The sequence below is a fragment of the Prosopis cineraria genome, unplaced genomic scaffold (genome assembly GCF_029017545.1).
Source record: "Prosopis cineraria cultivar Desert tree isolate PC_DT_omini unplaced genomic scaffold, ASM2901754v1 PC7, whole genome shotgun sequence".
Lineage (NCBI taxonomy): Eukaryota > Viridiplantae > Streptophyta > Magnoliopsida > Fabales > Fabaceae > Prosopis > Prosopis cineraria.
In genome coordinates this window covers 16,100,874-16,119,883 of record NW_026555338.1, presented here as the reverse complement: position 1 = coordinate 16,119,883, position 19,010 = coordinate 16,100,874, and the positions used below count along the sequence as shown (strand labels likewise).

The 19,010-nt window shown below is 34.2% G+C and overlaps 1 protein-coding gene across 1 annotated transcript; it reads right to left on the bottom strand.

The window, feature by feature from the left end:
- Positions 1-1,142: 1,142 nt before the first annotated feature.
- LOC129315327 (cellulose synthase-like protein D1) lies at positions 1,143-6,184 on the bottom strand. The gene is made up of 6 exons (XM_054958949.1): positions 5,643-6,184; positions 4,916-5,345; positions 4,028-4,411; positions 3,353-3,728; positions 2,426-2,834; positions 1,143-2,276 (listed from the first exon to the last, which is right to left on the bottom strand). The coding sequence occupies exons 1-6, from the start codon at positions 6,182-6,184 to the stop codon at positions 1,313-1,315; spliced, it is 3,105 nt and encodes a 1,034-aa protein (XP_054814924.1). The 3' UTR covers positions 1,143-1,312.
- Between the last annotated feature and the right edge of the window lie 12,826 nt (positions 6,185-19,010).

Here is a 19,010-nt window from a genome sequence, read left to right as displayed (position 1 = left end):
CTCAACTTTCCATCATTAACCCTATTTCTTTTCAAGTTTCAACAATTTTCTTAGATTTCCTTCCACATTTTTTTTAGTTCAGATAAAAGCAGTGAGTCTTCTCATGTTAAGGTTAGATATAATTGTGGAGTTTATCCACTAAACACAATTATTCCTAGATGTTCCCATTATATTGATCCTCCTAATGATGATGATGATCAATACTTCAACATCACAGCCTCTAAATCAGTATGGAACTGGAAATTATGTTGGATCCTACACAAGTTGAGAGCTCAAGCATTGTTAATATAAATTCCACAAGACATGACTTCTTCAACATCTCAAAGCAGTCAATAGATAAATTGGCAAACCTCATTCCTTCTCATTTTGGTATTCCTGAATTCCTTGGCAAGCATCTCCATGGCAACAAAGATCTTGGATTCTGCAAGAAACATGGCTAATAACATTCATAAAAACCAGAAGATCTTGTTCACGGCTGTGGTTATTGAAGTCTCTAAAACTTGGCACTGTCAATATTCTCATCCAGTTCAAGTTGTGGAGAATCAAAGTCTTGTACCAGTGCTTGCGAGTAAATCATTTATTGAGGGATAGAATACTGTGAAGGTTGAAGAAGAAGAACAAAGAGTTAAGAAACTGAGCAGTTTGGTTTGGAAGATTTCAAAGACGGATCAGAAGCTATTCATATGCCTTGCTCGCATTTGTTTCACGAACTTTGTATTGTTGATTGGCTGCACCAGAAAATGTCCTTTGTGTCGTTTTCTAGTGCCTACAAGTGACGACTGATTAACAGTTATGTAGATTCTTTTCTCTTTTTTCTTTGAATGAATTGAACTTGGATTAGATTCATTTGTCAATTTAGTCAATTTTGCAGTTTTTTCTTGCGTGTTGCATATTTTATTGTTTTCCTCAATATGTGTAATAATATTTGACACATTTTTTAACATGAGATGTATTATTGTTAATTATGATTTGCTTTAAATTTAATTTCAAACTAAACAAGAAATTCTCTCAAGCTCACAGCTGTCAATATATATATAATTAGAATTAGAATTTCCTCCCCAACCACTTACATATATACAATACTCTTGTTAATCAAGGACCAGACAACTAGTTAACTTCCCAATCAAGGACCAGACAACTAGTTAACTTCCCAATCATATACTACTATATTTGATATATTCTGGGTGTAATGTGCTTATTGAAGAACCTGATAATAAACGCAATGGACTTTATAAGTTTTCATGCTATACATACGTACGTACGTATGTACATATATAAAGATGTTTCTAAAATTCATTTTCCCTAGTCGTCATCATATTTCAACATTGCCTCCTCCAACTTGATCAGTACTATTGGCACCTGCTGCAGTGACTGCAACCCAGATCAATGAAATTATAATGGAAAGCAGCCCTAGCCATACTAGAAGTATTGTGGGCACCCTTCCTCTCTTACCCATTAAACCTTTGGCAAAAGGGTACATGTGAACCAAAACCCATAAGCTAAAGAACAATCCTCCAAACAACCTATTCCACTGTGGTATCACACTGTATATAGTCCTTGCGCATCCTATTACCATGGCTATGATGTTGGTCAGTATAATGGTTAGTGGCACAATGAATAGACTTGTCCATTTCACGATGTAAAGATCAGCGTAGATGTCTTCATCTTCATCTGCGGCTGATTTAGATGTTAAAGTGAAGGAAATCTCAATGCCTGCAATGACTTTTAGCAGACCTTGTAGCACTGCAGCGAGGTGAGCACTAGAACCACCAATGACCCAAAACTGCTCGTTACGCCAAAATTCCTCAAGGGCAATGCCTGACCATTTAACTTCAAGAAGTGAGATTAGCACGAGGCAGAGAGTGATGGCGAGAAGATACAAAAGGAAGGCTACATTTAGGCCTGGAACTATGAAGTTATTGGTAAAGAGGCACAATGCAGGGAGGAAGCAATACACCACTAAGAAGATGGAAGTGAAGGGGTATATGCCCACGTTGAGGTATGCAACTCTTTGTGAGAACTTCAGGCGCTTGCTTCCGAAAATGGCATTGTTTTTAGAGAAGAAGATTTCTACAGAACCAGTAGCCCATCTTAAAGCTTGATGAAGCCGATCAGTCAGATTGATTGGAGCTGTGCCACGAAAAGCATCTCGATTTGTGATGCAATAAATAGACCGCCACCCACGATTGTGCATCCTATAGCCAGTCACCACATCCTCTGTCACTGACCCATAAATCCAACCCACCCTATCCCCCCATTCACTTTTGTCCTCGTACCTACGAGTATGCCATTAAAACTATGTAGTCAAATTAAAATGCATAGACAAGTGCAACATCATCAATATATGAACATAACATTAAACATATTTTTTCATGGAATGTTAAATGAAAGACTAGGAAAGAGACTAGTTAGCATATAGTGGTACCAGCAAGAGATGACAGCAATGGCTTCAGCAACAGTGGGTGCATCCAAAGGTGGCCGCGGCTTGAGTAACGATCCTGGAGGTCTACCATTCTTAACAGATTTGTGATCAGCTAGTGGTCGGCCTTGGAATTCAGCCACAGGTATGGAATCTGTGAACATAGTAGAATTACCAAACTTCTTAGGAAGTCCCATATCTTCCTCCGAATCAGAGTTTAGAGGTTGACGTTCATCATCTACTCGTGATCGTGCCTGTAGTACATCTCGATTTACCTTGGTTTTTACTCTCCCAAACACACCAGTATGCTCATAGAATCTTGGCGGTTCAAATCCATAAAGTGCATACCTCCGAAACATGCAACCTGTCCCAACATACATTGGACCTTGCAGACCATCTAATGCCCGCATATTTCCTGTTGAGTTGCGTAAAATGTCAAATTTATTTACGAATAAATTGTTGAAGAAGGATAACTTCAATTTGGTCCTTGATGAATTTTGGATCATTCAAAACTTATTTTTTACAATCAATACTTTTGATAATTAAAATGTTTATACTTAACAAATGCTAGTCTTCCGTCCTATCTTAAATTGAAACTAGATTAAAACTTGATATCTTGCTATCTGGAAAATTATTTATCACCCATTACACATGAGTCAACTTTTCCTTTTAATTAATAACCTTTATGTCTTAAAACTATTATGCTTACTGTAAGATGTTGGAAAAAATTAGGATAGAAGGTCATATATAGCTTACAAGCTACTACTAATATAATATCAAAGTAGATATTACAAAACGAGCACAGATTTTGTCACTTTGTTCTTGAAATGATTTCACTAGCTATTACAACTATTATCTAGTAAAACTTGCATTAATTTAAAGAATATATATATATATATAGAGAGAGAGAGAGAGAGAAGATTAGGGTCTTACCATCAAAGAAGACTGTATTATTATTTGCATATCGATCAGAGGGATCAACACCGTCAAACCTTTGAGGAAACTGTATGTAACATATGCGATCACCACCACGATCCATCATGAAGCACATTCCCTCCCTTATAGCCTTGCTGTTGTAGAAATAATGGTCACAGTCCAAATTGAGAATGAAGGGTCCGTTGGACAATATAGCTGAGGCTCGAACTAAGGCATTCATGGCTCCTGCTTTCTTGTTATGATCATATCCTGGTCGTTTTTCTCTGGAAACATAGGCAAACATAGGGATTCTAATGTCTACACCTGTGAAGTCCAATTTCTTTTCATCTACAGTACCCATCACTGGATCAAATTCTGGGACCTTACACATTATCTACAAGTAACAAATATGAATACGACTTGGGATTAGGAATTAATTGTAAGAATGGTCACATAATGTGTTAATCTAGAATGCATGAAAACTTTAAGCTATGACAAAATCTAAAGCATTCTCTGTTCTAATTTAGGTATAGAATGATGCTTGATTAGAATATCTCTAACATTTGTCAAGCATAAACATGTTTTTCTTTTAAGTGTTCATGCTCCAAAGATCAAAGTGAGTATCTTCATTGTCTTCCTTTATAAATTCACACTCGAAAAGCAAGATTATGTGTGTGTGTATATCTAGAGTACTTGCAAGATTCCAGCATGGTCACCCTTGGCATGGTCAGTTGTAGAATTGAACCAAGTTCCTGGCCAATGAGTGCCATCAGCCATCCATGTAGCCTTTGTGACATTGATGGGCTGATCTGGTAGCAATTTTCCATCGTTATTCTCCCTAACTATTTGTCTTTCCTTTATCTCCTCTTTAGAGTTGTACATTTCACTTCGTTTGCGGATCACCTCCGAAAGCCCATTGATCCTGACCTTGAATTCATCATACTCCCTCTTGATCCATCTACGATCCTTGACGAAGTCATGTTTTTTCTTGTTCTTCGTAGGGTCAGTTTTTAAGCTGAAATAAGCGTCAGGATTTCTAGGCTCAATAGCGTGTTTCCGACAAAAGGGTACCCAAATCTGTTTGCACATAACAAAAACAAAGGGATTAATTCATCATGGTGGTATCAAAATTCATCTTATAGCATGTTTTGAATTCGTAAAACATTCCCTTTAAATTGGAGAGAAATCACAAGAAACCAAGTCCTCTCTATTTGATTATTAATTCTCATTGTTTGGCACACTTTACCTCAGGGAACTCAAAAAAGAGATAATGTGGGACTTATTGTAATCAAAGATAGGTAACTCGACAGTATTTGAGTATTCGAATGTTTGAACTTTAAAGAGAAATATGCATAATGTAAAAAACACAATGGCAGACCAATGTATGTTGGTCTCACACAATGTCAAACTATTGAAATGATTCAAATCTAGCCCTACCACAGAAGAGAATTTTTTATGAGAGAGAGAGAGAGAGTAAAATTATGTTCTTATAGGAATTTTTACAAGCATATGGCATTGCTGTTCAGATTTCACATTGCACTCCCCAATTGTCTAAGATTACAAAATCAACTTTAAACGCACCTCGGCAAATTTAGCAGCTTCAGCCATGGCTTCGAATGTGAGTATAGCACCACCATCATCAGAAATATAGGCACTGAGTTTCTCGATTGGATAGTCAGCGGCGAGAATTGAAAGGATGGTGTTGGCGGTGACGAGAGGTGGTTCCTTTTCAGGGTCGGCGGTTGAAACAAAAAGATCGACACCGGGTAAGTCCGATCGGCCAGAGGGATTTGATGGCGAAGGTTGTTCGAACTTATCCTTTAAAGCCTCTAGGTCAGTGCTTCTATTAATAGGGTTTAGCTTGGGAAGGATATCGAGAAGCCAAGAGAAAGCAAACCAGATCTCACACACAATTGAAGTTCCCCAAAGCCACATGGCGTCGTGATTTGGGTTCCTACAGCGCCATCCTAAGAAGAAAAATAACACGACCATACGGATCACAACCAATACCCTGTTTCAATGGAAGAAATCTGAACATTAAACCTGGAATAATATACGATCACCATGCATGAAAATAAGAGCAAATAGTAAACCTAAATGTTCAATCAATTAGAAGAGTCAAAGAACCGAGTATTTTCATAACAGATATTCTACATAGCTTTGCTATTGTGATCATACTAAATAGACCTACATACAATTTTGTTCTATACCTACTAATATTTCAGTGAAGTTGCACAATTGGGAAAAATTATATGTTTCGATAATGAACTATCATGTAAATTAATAAAAAGGCATTTGGTTAATTTACCTGTAAGGGCTAAGTACACCTCCTGGAACACTGACTTTTCTAGTGAGAGGCTTCCAAGGTTTGTCCATGAAATCCGACATGCTCATTCCAGTATCTTCTCCATACTCATCATCCTGCCAATACGCATTCCCAATCCCATACGTCCCTTTTGTCTCGAACAACCATCGATTGTGATCAAAATCTTGAGTTTGACTCCTCAAGAGCATCGACTTATTGTTCACAGAATTTAACACCGACACTCTTCTATCAAACTTGGCCACACTCTCACCTTCGCTACCACCTCGATTTGACTGAGACTCAGACGAGAACCTAGACATTGCATAAGAAGAGCCGGTACCATCGGGCTTGGAATCGGAGGTGCCAGGTTGGTTGTCAGGCGTGGGCGGCATCATGACTGTGTAATTGATGTAGTCATTTTGGCCAGCGACGTCGCTACTAACGTCAATGTCGTCGTCCCGAGAGAGGCTGACAATCTTGCCACTGGAAGTTCGACGCCCGAACTTGACCCCCTGTGGTGGTCGGGTGGTAGAGGGCGTTGACATTGGCTTTTGATTTGAATATGAAGATGCCATAATCTCTCTATATGACACAATTAATGGACATAGTCATTATTATTGTTGTAGTTTAGTTTGTGCTTTTCAGAGATGAAGTATGAAATTTTTGATGCAAGCATATTGGTGATGAAGATGAAAAAGAGGATAGAATGAAGAGTGAGCTGAATTAGTGGTACGAGAGAGTGTTGTTATTTTTAGGATATAGATTATGGTTTAGCCATTGTTGCCTCCTTGGTTCAATCTTAGCCTCTCCTATTATATATGCGTATATATATACACACTTCATACAAATCGTAAACATAGATCGCATGCAATAAGTGGTTTTCTCATGTGGGTGTTTTCTTATATAAGCTATTGTGAGGGCAATTGCTACACATGGTTGAGTTTTAGTTTCTTTGTCAGCAAGAAATGTGTGTGAGGTTTAGGTTGTTTGGTTTAATTAATTGAATTTTTTATTAGTCGAGTTTTTTTTTTAATATATAATTTGCACAACAGAAAGCGTAGTTTTTTTTTTTGGTGAAATATATACTTCCAATATTTATTCATTAGAGAACTAGAATGGGCTGTGGGATAACTATGATTGACATTCAACCAATTTGCAAATATGTGCTTTGCACACTTTTTTTTATATTTTATTGATTTATTGATATTAATACCGAATTTAATAAACACATCTTAAACATGCATTCCTTTTAATTGAAAATTCTGGTAAAAATTGGTTGGAAAAAAAATTCCACATACATTACAAACATGAAAAGGAATTATTAAATTTTGATCACATCCATGCACGGCCTGATCAGTTACATATATGGTATTATTTATTAATATTCATGCTGCCTGATGGCATTTCTCTAACTTCCCAAGCTTCACATGCTTGCCATTTTTACTATTTTTTAAAAAGCTTAAAAATTTTAAAAAATTGACCATGTCAAAAAGCCCAATTGATTTCCAGATGATTTGTAATCATGGTGTTATTTATTGGAAATTTCGCATATTGCTGTGTAATTATGTTGACAATTAAACGTAATTATAAACTTATTATATATATATATATATATTATGTTTAATATTATTTTTATTTAATTATTGTGTGACTGGTTTGACCATCAATCTAATAGGTTAATTATGGAAATTAACTTTTGAAACATTGGCCTTCACTATACTCTCTTCACGCATGAAGTCTCGCCTTTGAATCAAATCCATTGCTAAAACAATAAACTTGCTATAATTTATTTTTTTGGTTATGGATTGATGCATAAAACATGATACAGTGAAAGAAAGATTTAAGAAAATTTTCTACGATATAATTAATAATATTCACATACTGACTCTATATATACATTCTCCAACTTAATTCTTTCTTTACACATCTATTCTCTACTTCTTTACACCACTTGCACACAAAAATGCACTTGGCTTTGCTCCTCCCACCTCCTATTAAATATCAACCATCCAAATTAAATAAATAATATATATATATGTATATATATTAAAAAATATAAAAAATTTAATAAATACTCCCTCCAGTCCTATTTATAAGACACCTTCTATAAGTAATTTTTGGTCTAAAATATATGACACTTTGCAATAATTGAACTACTATTTTCAATTTTACCTCTTCTTGATTAGTATGAAAGTATCTAATGTAGTTATATTATTATTTAAAAGTAAAGATAAAAATGAAAGTGTCAATGATGGATAGGAAATTAAAGCTTGAGTCGTGCTAAAGGACATTGTTCTTAAAAACTATTCCAGCATATTGGTATGATAGACTAGCAACTCTCTAAGATTAAACAAACTTGTCTTGCAAACAAGAAAGGAAATAGAACAGCAGACACTAACAAGAAAGTAACTCAGGCAACACAGCAACACAGCAACACAGCATACAAGGAGGATGAAAGAATCAACTCAAAAACTCAAGAGCTAGGCAAAAATAGTTTTGTTCGCATGCAAGCCTATATATAGGCCACGACATGAACATTGGGACTAAATGCTAGATTAAGCCTCCATAAATGTGTATAATTTCCCATTAAGCACTTGTCTAGATTTGTTGGGGACCAACAACGCTGACAAAATCCATTTAATAAAATCAATTTTAGTAATGCGTTTAAAGCCTAGAAAACCGTTAAGGTTGAGATTCAAATTTCAAATAGTCAAAATACACGGTTTTTTGGTAAGAAAATTTAAATAAATAACTATTTAATTTTCACAAAAAGTAATCCAGTAAAAAGAATTAAGTGCCTCTTTAACTCATGCACAAGGGGCAAATTAGTTGTTTTCAATTGCAATTGCTTGCGTAGGCCTGTCTCATGAGTACGGGTCCATTTTTTCTCTAAGCCCATTTACTAGCCACGTACTTTCACTCCTTGGTAGTTATACCCTTGCATCTTCTTTTATGTGAGCAATGTAGGGCTTGTCTTTTTAACACACCACTCTTATTACAATAGAAAGCACATTTCACTTTTTTATGATATTAAGAAAAACATATAATTTTTTTAATATACGTGAAGTGATTGAAAGTATTCTATAAAGATTAGAGAGAGTATATTTTCATTACTAATTTAGGCAATCTAGATTCAACATAGGTAGTCCAAATTTTTTAATAATTTTTTAAAGTAACTATCTAAATATATTCTAAACAGTGCATATTTAATTTTAAAATTATAAAAAATCAATATTAAATTTGAAAAGTTTAGATTGGTGATTAGATTATTTTTTTAAATTTTTATAAATTGAGTATCCAAATATACTCTAAGCAGTGCAGATTTAATATTAAAATTATAAAAAGATTAATATTAAATTTGAACCACTTATATTAAATTTGAATTGTCTAATAGCTTTAATAAAAAAATTGTAATTTTTTTATTTTCATAGATATAAAATAAAAATAAAAATTAAAATATTTCTAAATTGTTAAAATTTAATAGGAGAAGGGAGGAGGGTGGGGTGAGACCCACATACACACATAAACTGGCTCACATTCAGCGATGGACCTAAAAAGTAGGGTTGGGCAAAAGTTCTCTAATATGCTCTGATCCAATCCAGTTCAATTTGAGATAAACCTGATCCTGTTTGATCCAAATAAAAATTGGTCTTTCAGGACCAAAAAGACCAAACTCATTTTTTTGATTGGACTGGACAAGATACTGCGCATCTAGACCACTTAATCCAATCCGGTCCTATAAATTTATTTAATATAATTATAATTAATTTATTAATTATTATTACAATAAGTTAATTTATAATAATAATTAACATTTTTGTGTTTTATACTTGTGAAGTCATGAATATTGAACAAAATTTTAGCATTGATCAACTTCAATCCTCTCCTTTTATTGGTGAAATTTTTTGCTAATTTGGTGTAATGGACTTTAGACATGTTGAAGGTTGTTGATGGTTGTTTAATTTAAATTCTTTGTATTGTAACTGAAATGGTGTAATGGACTTTAAACATGTTAAAGGTTGTTCAATGCTATTGAAGGTTGTTTAATTTGAATTATTTGTATTATAACTAAAATAATTTTTGTTATTGTTGTTAAAAATTATTGTAAATTTATAATTATTGTTGTTGTGATAAATTTTATATGAATATAAGTAATTTTATTATGTTTATTGAATTGCTACCTCTCATAGATAAAAAAGGAAAAAAACAAAGTGAAATGCTGGACAAGACTAAGACCAGTCTCCTAGTCTGATTGGAGTAGTCCAATCTTGTTTAGCTTCAGGTTATGCTAGGATCAAATCGGACTATGAGTTGCTTAACTCAGTCATTTTCATGAAAAAGACTAAATTTCGGGGTTAGGTTGAAATCCTATCGGGTAAGTCTTGTACATGCCTACCAAAAAGTTTAATTAGTGGGGACAAATTTTAGCCAAATATTAATATTAAAATTTTATAAAAATATAATTATAAATATTTATTAAATTAATATAAAAAATAAAATTAATTGAAATTAATTATTAAAGGACTAGTCTATTTTTATAACCAATATAATAGAAAAACATACTTTTAGAGAGACAGAGATATATATATGTATGTATGTATGTATGTATGTATGTATGTATGTATGTTCTGTGTTTTTAAAAAATAATGCATTTTTTTGGGATGGCGTCAAAATGAGAATTTTTTAGAAGGGGTAAAGAAAAATTTTAAAGAAATTATATGTGATTTGCTTTGTATAAATGAACTTATAGGTAATATTTACTTTTTATTAATCATAAACACAGGTCTGTTATTGGCACAGAAGCTACTCTTTGAACAAAGTTCTCTATTTATTCACCAATTTGATGTCGTACAAAGGAAATGCCATGACTATTTTTACTAAACCTTAGAACCCAAAGACTTAAATGCTGAAAAAGGAGTTTCAGCTATTATAAAAGCTATTACATGTGTTTATTAACCAAGAAAAGTTACAAAGAGAATTATGGGCATTCAAGGTTATCAATGGAGGAGTTACATGGGTTACGTTCAGGTGAGTTATGTTCAGGCTTCTATTTCATCTTCCCCATATTGAGCGAAAATCACCCTCGAGTCAAATTCATCATTATCATCAATGTAAGGAGATAGATCAACAATATTGAAAGTGGCAGACACTCCATAAGAACTTGGCAATTCCACCTTATAAGCATTGTTATTGATCTTTTGTACAATCTTGAATGGACCATCAACTCTTGGGGACAACTTGGTGTTTGGCTATTTAGAAAATCGTTCCTTTCATAGATGTATCCAATCCAAATCTCTTACCTTAAAAGTCTGCAGTCTCCAATGCTTGTCATATTGAGCCTTGTATCTCAAATTTTGCTTTTAAATTCACTCGCAAACTTGCTTATGCAACTTCCTAATGTCCTTAGCCCTTTGGTCAGTATCAGAGCTATATTACTACTTATCAAGTGAAGGGGTTAAGTCTAGCGAACTAAGGGGATGAGTGTCATAAAAAACTTCGAACGAACACTTCCTAGTTGCTTCATTAACAAAGTTATTGTAGGAAAATTCAACTTGAGCAAGAATAAGATTCCACTACTTCAAATTCTTTCCCATAAAACTATGAAGAAGATTACCAAGGATCCTGTTTACAGCTTCAGTTTGACCGTCTATGTGGGATGACTAGCGCTACTAAACTGGAGCTTAGTTCCCATCTTCTTCCATAGCATCCATCAAAAAAGGCTAAGAAACTTCACATCATGATTAGAAGTGATAGTCTTGGGAATGCCATGTAAACGAACAATCTCTTTAAAGTACAAGTTTGCTACTTGAACAGCATTATTGGTCTTCTGGTATGGAATAAAATGGGCCATTCTTGAAAAACGATCCACAACTACCATAACAGAATCTTTTTACCTCTGAGTCCATGGTAAATCTAGAACAAAATCCATGCTCACATCTTCCCAAGGTGTTTATGGAATTGGCAAAGGCATGTATAACCCAGTATTCTGACCTTTGGATTTTGCCAAGTAGAAAATTTTGCATCTCTGTATATGTCTGTTGATATCCCGTTCAAGTCAAGGCCAGTAAAAGTTCTCCTTCACTAGGTCAACTGTTTTATCTCATCCAGAATGTCCAACTAATCCACCATCATGTGCTTCCCAAATTATGGCTTTTCTCAAGGAACCCTATAGAATACATAAGGTTTTGCCTCAGAATAGAAACCCATCGTGTTTGTAAAACTGGTGGAAAGGTTAATTTGCAATTGCTTCCCATACGTACTTTAATTGTCAAATATGTGATATTATACTTGACGGTTCTAAATAACTGTCAAGTATAAGGTACAAGAACTTACTTTGACTGAAAAAACAACGCCATATTTGACGGTTAGATGTTAGAACCATCAAATATTTATGTATATATTTGACGGTTATACTGAATAACCGTCAAATATATTAACATATTTGACGGTTATCAAAATAACTGTCAAATATGTTCTAGAATTTTTTTTTAATGTGGCAGCTGCATTTAAGCAGCCTCCTTGCAACAGAATTGACATTATTTCATAATCCATACAATCCGGCAAATATATATTATCATCAGCAATATTCTTTCAGAATTAAAAGAACATGTACATATATATATATAAGCATATATACACAATCACATTAATTATAAACAAAAAATTAAAGTTGTAAATCTTAATCCTAAATCACAATTCTATCCTAAAAAATGAAACAATAATTCTATCCTAAGCCACATTCTTTTTGCCTTCAAGCTCCAAATGTGCACTCACTAAATGCGTGAATTTTGCATGATCCAAAGTTGAAATATATGTTGGCACCACTCTTCCACCACTTCATTGATGTGAGCATCCCTAAATTCTTCACAATAAGCATCATCATAATACTACAATTTAAATTATAACCATATCAAAGTTAATTAGCTAACTAATGAAATTTTACCATATATAAAACGTATATTTAAATTAAATATGAACCTTGGTAGGGATTGAAGTCTTGGCGTGAGTGATAATGTCCCTAATGAATCTCATCACGCAATATCCACAGTCCACTGAATCTGGTCTTTGACACGGGTACTTTAAAAACAAAACAAACGAAATATATTAAATTATTGAATAATCATTAATAAATACTTGAACAATTAATGTTTAAACACGTACCCTTATTACTGTCCATGTGAACAATTGGTCAAATGGTTTGACCCTAGGGACAGTTAAAGATTCATTCGTGCGGTACAAAAACATAACCCTAAAAACACAGAAGTTAGTAAGTTTGAAATATCAAAAAATACAAGTATGAACTTAATTAATGCACTTACTTGTTGATTAATTCCATCATATCTTTGTGATTATCCGGTTGTCCGCCAGCAGAACACAAGTAATAGATGGCCAATTTCTCATATTTTTCTTCAACCGGATCAAGGGCAATTAGCATCCAATGATCCCTAAAATAATTAACAATTGTAAAGAATATATAACAAATTGAAATAGTTAATAAAATTGAGAAAACACATTAAATATAACAAATAAAAAAATAAATGTGAAATATTTTTATTCTCTTACACGATGGTTAAGCCAAAAAAATGCCAAACATCTAGCTAGTGTCATGTTCACAAGCATGTATTTTTCTACTATATTTTTGGATTCCAATAGCAGTAAATCAAAATATATCTATGCCCAATGGAATACTTCAAGAACAGTATCCTTTCTGTTTTTTTTCTTCTTTTCAATGAATCTTGATTTTTATCTTGACATAGGAATTAAAGAACTACTAAATAATGATATCTCATCTTTGGATTCTAATAACAGTAGATACATAAGCTACACTCATAGATATGCCTTGAAAGAGATACTTTAAATAAACGTTAATTTTGATATATATATATATATATATATAGGCTAGATTCATAGATATATAGGCCATATTCCGTGTGAAATTTCTTGAAAATAATTATTTTGTTTACATATACTTTATGCCTTCAGATGCCGAGATAATCATAAATCATTTTGCCTTATGATTGACCATTATTTAGAAGTCCCCCAAGTTCTAAACCTTTTTCTCAATACTATATATATAAATAATTAGATATTATATATTTCCAGCTCTCTTCCTCATTTATGCCAATTATAAATTATAAATTGTAACGGATTAGCCTAAGTACTTGGGTTGGGTTATGAGTTGTCAACTAATGGGCCAATGGCTACGTTTAGGCTTATAAGAAATGGGCTTAATGGAAAGGAATTGGGTATATGAAGGAGTAAAGCAATGGTGGAAGGCAGAGAAGAATTTTATAGTCCCTTCCCTTTTGTATTTCCTCCTTTGTCCTCCTTGAGCAATATTCTTCTTTTTTACTATACTGTTCAGGCACTTTTCTTTCTTGTTGACTATTTTCAGTGATTAATTGCCTATTATATGTACGTGTGACTGAGAAATTGAGGCAATAACACTTGAGAATCTTCATTCAGCATATTTTTGCATTATTAATTTGTAAAAAGGGTTGCTCTAATTAGGTATAATAATTAATATTCCAATCTAAGTTTTTTAGCTAAGAGTGCTTGGGTGATTTTCAATTTCTTAGAGGCATTCTGTCGAGCACCTTGCATGCATCTATGGAAAGAAAAGCAAACAACATCAACGCACTTTCATTAAGTACCCAGCCACAGTAGAAAATGATCAATGTAAAGCAAGCAATCTAGTATAAGTATCAATCACAGACCACAGCTACCACAGTCACCAATTCAAACAGCATTTGAACAAAAAAAGAGAATGAATAGCTTAAACATACCTTAAAATTTCTTTGATCAATGCAGCAAATTGCAGAATAGAATAGCTTCAATGGATTCCACCAACTTGATAGAGCAAGACCGTAAGAATGCTTTGATTCTTCATAGAGTAACAGCTCGATCGCTTGGGAAGGCTCTGATTCTTCACCAAGCTCTGATTACGGACGTGATTCTGTGCTCAAAGAAGCTAGGGCACAACGATGAACAATGGGTTCTTTAAAAATCAATGCTTCCAGACAAGTCGAAATAGCAGAGACATTTGGGTAGAGAAGAAATTTCAGAGAGATTGAACATTTCCAGGCATGTTTGGTCTCTACAGAGCAACGCGTGATATGAGTAAGGCAAAGGCAATTTTAAATGGCATAAGTTTGACAGTTATTAGGTTTAACCATCAAATATTGTCTCACTATATTTGACAGTTAACTATATAACCATCAAACTTATATAAAAAAATTTTAAAAAATTTCCAAATTTAAATATTATATTTTAATTTTAATGGTTTTATATATAACAATCAAATATATTGATTCATATATTTGACAGTTTTTGTTGAAACCATCAAATATTATTTTTCCCAATTAGCGCCTTTCCTTATTCAACGGATTTTTCAATAACCGTCAAATATATATGCATCAAATATGCGTAATTCTGTACTAGTGATACTCCTCAAAAATCAAGATCATCTTGATATAACTCTTTGATAAGGTCAAATCCAATGACTTTGGTCTATAGTGTTATGAGTAGTACATGTCAACAGCTAAGAGCATCAGCTACGAAGTTTAAAGTTCTAGCCTTATGCTTGATAAGGAATGGATAAGAGTGCAAGAGTTCACTCCAATAGGCATGTCTATAGCTGATTTTCTATTGAGAATTCAAATACTTGAGAGCCTTATTATTAGAAAAGAATATAAACTCTTTGTGTAGGAGATAATGACTGCAATGTTAGAGAGCTCGAACGATAACATAAAATTCTTTATCATAGGTAGAATACCTAAGCTTGGCATCATTGAGTTTCTCACTAAAAAAGGCAATGGGATGATCTTCTTGGCTTAAGACAACACCAATGCCAGCGTGGGAAGCATCACAGTTAACTTTAAATACTTGGTTAAAATTAGGGAAGGCTAGGACTAGAGCTTCAGTTAACTTCTTCTTAAGCTCCTTAAAACTTTTCCAAGCTTGTTCTGTCCACTAAAATTTCTCTCCTTTGGTGCAATCTTTAAGCGGTGCAGCAATAGAACTAAATTTATGGATGAACCTCCTATAGAAAGAAGCTAATATGTGGAAGTTTCGAACCTCCTACATAGATTCTAGAATTGGCTAGCTATTAATGGCTGCAACTTTGCTTGGATCAACTCAAACACCCTCTGTGGTAAAGATGTATCCCAAGAACACAACTTTACTAGTTAGGAAGGTGCGTTTCTTGAGATTAGCATAAAGCTTTTGTTCTCGCAAGGCTTGCAAGACTTTTCGCAAGTAATCTAAGTGTTCTTCTTGACTCTTGTTGCAAATAAGAATATCGTCAAAGTACACAATAATAAATTTACCAATGAAGGGTCTCAATACCTAATTCATCAAGCACATAAATGTGCTAGGGGAATTTGTTAACCCAAAAGGCATCTCATTCTACTCATACAAGCCATCTCTAGTCTTGAAAGTGGTCTTCTACTCATCTCCTAGCTGAATTTTGATTTAGTGGTGCCTATTACGAAGGTCAATTTTTGAAAAGGTAGTGGCACCATGTAATTGGTCTAGAATCTCATCGAGCCGAGGTATCAAAAACTGATACTTAATAGTGATCTTGTTGACAGCTTGACAGTCAATGCAGATTCTCTAACTCCTATCTTTCTTAGGTACGAGAAGAACAGGTACAGCATAAGGGTTGACACTTTCTCAAACCAACCCTTTCTTCAACAACTCTTCAACTTGCCATTGGATTTCGGCATGTTCTTGAGGACTCATCCTGTAAGCAGGTTTGTTAAGAATGATTACTCCTGTAACAAAGTTAATGGCATACTGTATATCTTGTATGGGAGGCAACCCTGGTGGTATTTCATCAGATATTACATCTAAAAATTTGACAATAACAGAATGACCCTTAGTGGATTGGCAGACTCATCGTTCACCTCAAGTACCAGAATAAAGCTCATCATTTGGGCTTCAAACTTCAACACCTCAAATTTCTCCTTAGTCATCAAATACACTAATGGCTTAAAGCTGCTAGATTCCCTCGATGATTGGCTAATCTCACCGGGCGGTGGAGGCGCTAGTGTGAACTTGACACCATCTTTCGTAAAAGAATAGGTGTTTGCACACCCATTATGCATAGTATCTCGATCATATTGCCATGGCTTCCTCAAGAGAAGGTGGCATGCATCCATAAGAACAACAATACAAAACTTCATCACAATATCAGTTCCCAATAGAAAAGGTCACAAGGCATTGTTTAGAAACTTTTACCTTATTCCCTTTGTTAAGCCTGTGAAGCTTGTAAGGTTGCGGATGATCTTATGTTGGCAACTTTAATTTCTCTACCATGTAGTTTGATACTACATTTTCACAGCTTTCACTATCAATGATGACATTACAAACTTTTCCTTGGGCTATGCGAAGATTGTGAAAAATGTTGCGTTATAACTAAGGTTCTTCTTTGACTACAGTTATATGCAAACTTCATCTAAGCACCAATGCTTCTCCCTGATCAACAGGCGTGACCTCCTCATCATATACAGGATTAGTGCCATAGAACTCGGCGTCCTCCTCATCTTCTTCAGGTGCTTCAAAATCTTGTCCTTCCCTAATGGTGATAACCCTTTCGATAGGACAATCTGCAGTAATGTGGCCAAATCCTTGGCATTTAAAGCATTTGATTGCTTTAGAGCTAGATTCCTTAGAAATATTGGGTGATGGTTTGCGCATAGCACTAGATTATGGTTTGCTTGAGGAGTTAGTTTGCTGAAATTTTGCCTTACGGGCTTCTGGATAACCCTTGGAGGAAGAAGGCTTGAAAGAGGATCTCTTGGGCATTTGCTTCTCAACATGCATGGCTAGACGTATTACATCATCTAAGGTCCAATACTACTGAAGCTGGACTAGATGGCTAATATCGGTGTTTAAGCCTGTAAAGTGTCAGGCTATTATTTGCTCCTCATCCTTCTGAATGTCACACTTCATCATGAGTTGTTCAAATTCTCTAATATATTCTTCAACAGATAAAGACATTTGTCGAAGATTTTACAACTGGAGAAAGTTATCCTGGTGGTAATGATCTGACAAAAATTTCTTAGTGAGCTAGCATCTCATTTTCTCCCAGATCTCAATCCTGCACTTTCCTTCACATTCTCGCTTTTGTCTAAGGTTTTCCCACCAAATGAAAGCATGTTTCTTGAGTTTAAGGGTGATGATCTTGACTTTTTATGCATCTAGAATCTCCTTATATTTAAAGACTCGTTCAATAATTTGTAAACAGTTTACGAACTCATCTAGCTAGAGTTTTCTCTCGAATTCAGGAATGTCTACCTTGATGTCATTAGGGTGAAATTGTTGTTGTCGTGGACAACGGCGATTGTTAGTGGATGATGAACTATTGCTTCCTGAATCTCCTTCTAGGTTTTCTTTGTTATTTTTTAATAGAGTTTGCTGCATTTCCATAGTAGATTTCAACTCTCGTATCCTACAACTTATTTCTTCCTTCTCAACCTTATGCACACTCCTACATCTTAGAGGCATTTTTGAGAAAAAATTAGGGTAAACAAGAATTTTGGAAGATATAGAGGTGAAACAGGTATTTCAAAAAGTATAGGGTTAAAAATGAAAATTTAGAAAAGTATAGGGGTCACAGTGTAATTTCTAAAAATAAGGGGGTCAAAATGAAATTTAGGTAAATTTAAGGGGTAAAAGTGTAATTTGAGGAAATATTTTGCGTCACAATGAAATTTCAGAAAAAATTAGGGTAAAAATGAAATTTTAAAAAGTTTAGGGATCAATATGGAAATATAGAAAGGTATAGGGTAAAATGCAATTTCAAAAAATATGGCTAACTGGGTAGGCTGATGTGGCTATGATGACACGTGTCAGAATATAACTGGGTGAAATTTTCATTGATTGGTAGGATCGATGACGTGTTTGATGACATGGCAAATGACGTAATTGTCTTCAACCTTTAGAAAGTGCATGACACAACAGCAAGGCACGTGGAGTTCTGGCTTCAACACGTAGGTTATTTTCTATCGTGTGACGGTGCGTGGATTATTTTCCTCCTCATTACTGTTTCATCAAAAAAACTTTTTAAGGAAGTATCTGATGCATTTACCTTCTTTTATGCAGGGAGATCTTGGATTTGCGTGTCTATAAGGTCTATGAGTCATAAAGTTACTTACTAAATCATAAAGAACTGGATCCTTCTCTTTGTCTGGAATTTATGCAAATATGATGTTATCAACCTTTTTAGAATTGCTAATTTTATCCTTGTTTTCAAAGAATAGAGTAATATGAATATGCAAAAGACTCTTTTTTGAAACTCAATTGTATATTGAAATGGGAATAGAAGAATGATTGGTAAGAAAATAAAGTTTGTTTATGATTTAGACA

Bases quoted from the DNA above. Each gene is read 5' to 3' on its own strand.
- LOC129315327 (XM_054958949.1), bottom strand. From the start codon at position 6,184: ATGTCAACGCCCTCTACCACCCGACCACCACAGGGGGTCAAGTTCGGG. The intron at 4,412-4,915 runs GTGCGTTTAAAG...ATGTGCAAACAG, and splicing joins AAGCTGCTAAATTTGCCGAG to ATTTGGGTACCCTTTTGTCG. The intron at 2,277-2,425 runs GTACCACTATAT...GCATACTCGTAG, and splicing joins ATTGCTGTCATCTCTTGCTG to GTACGAGGACAAAAGTGAAT.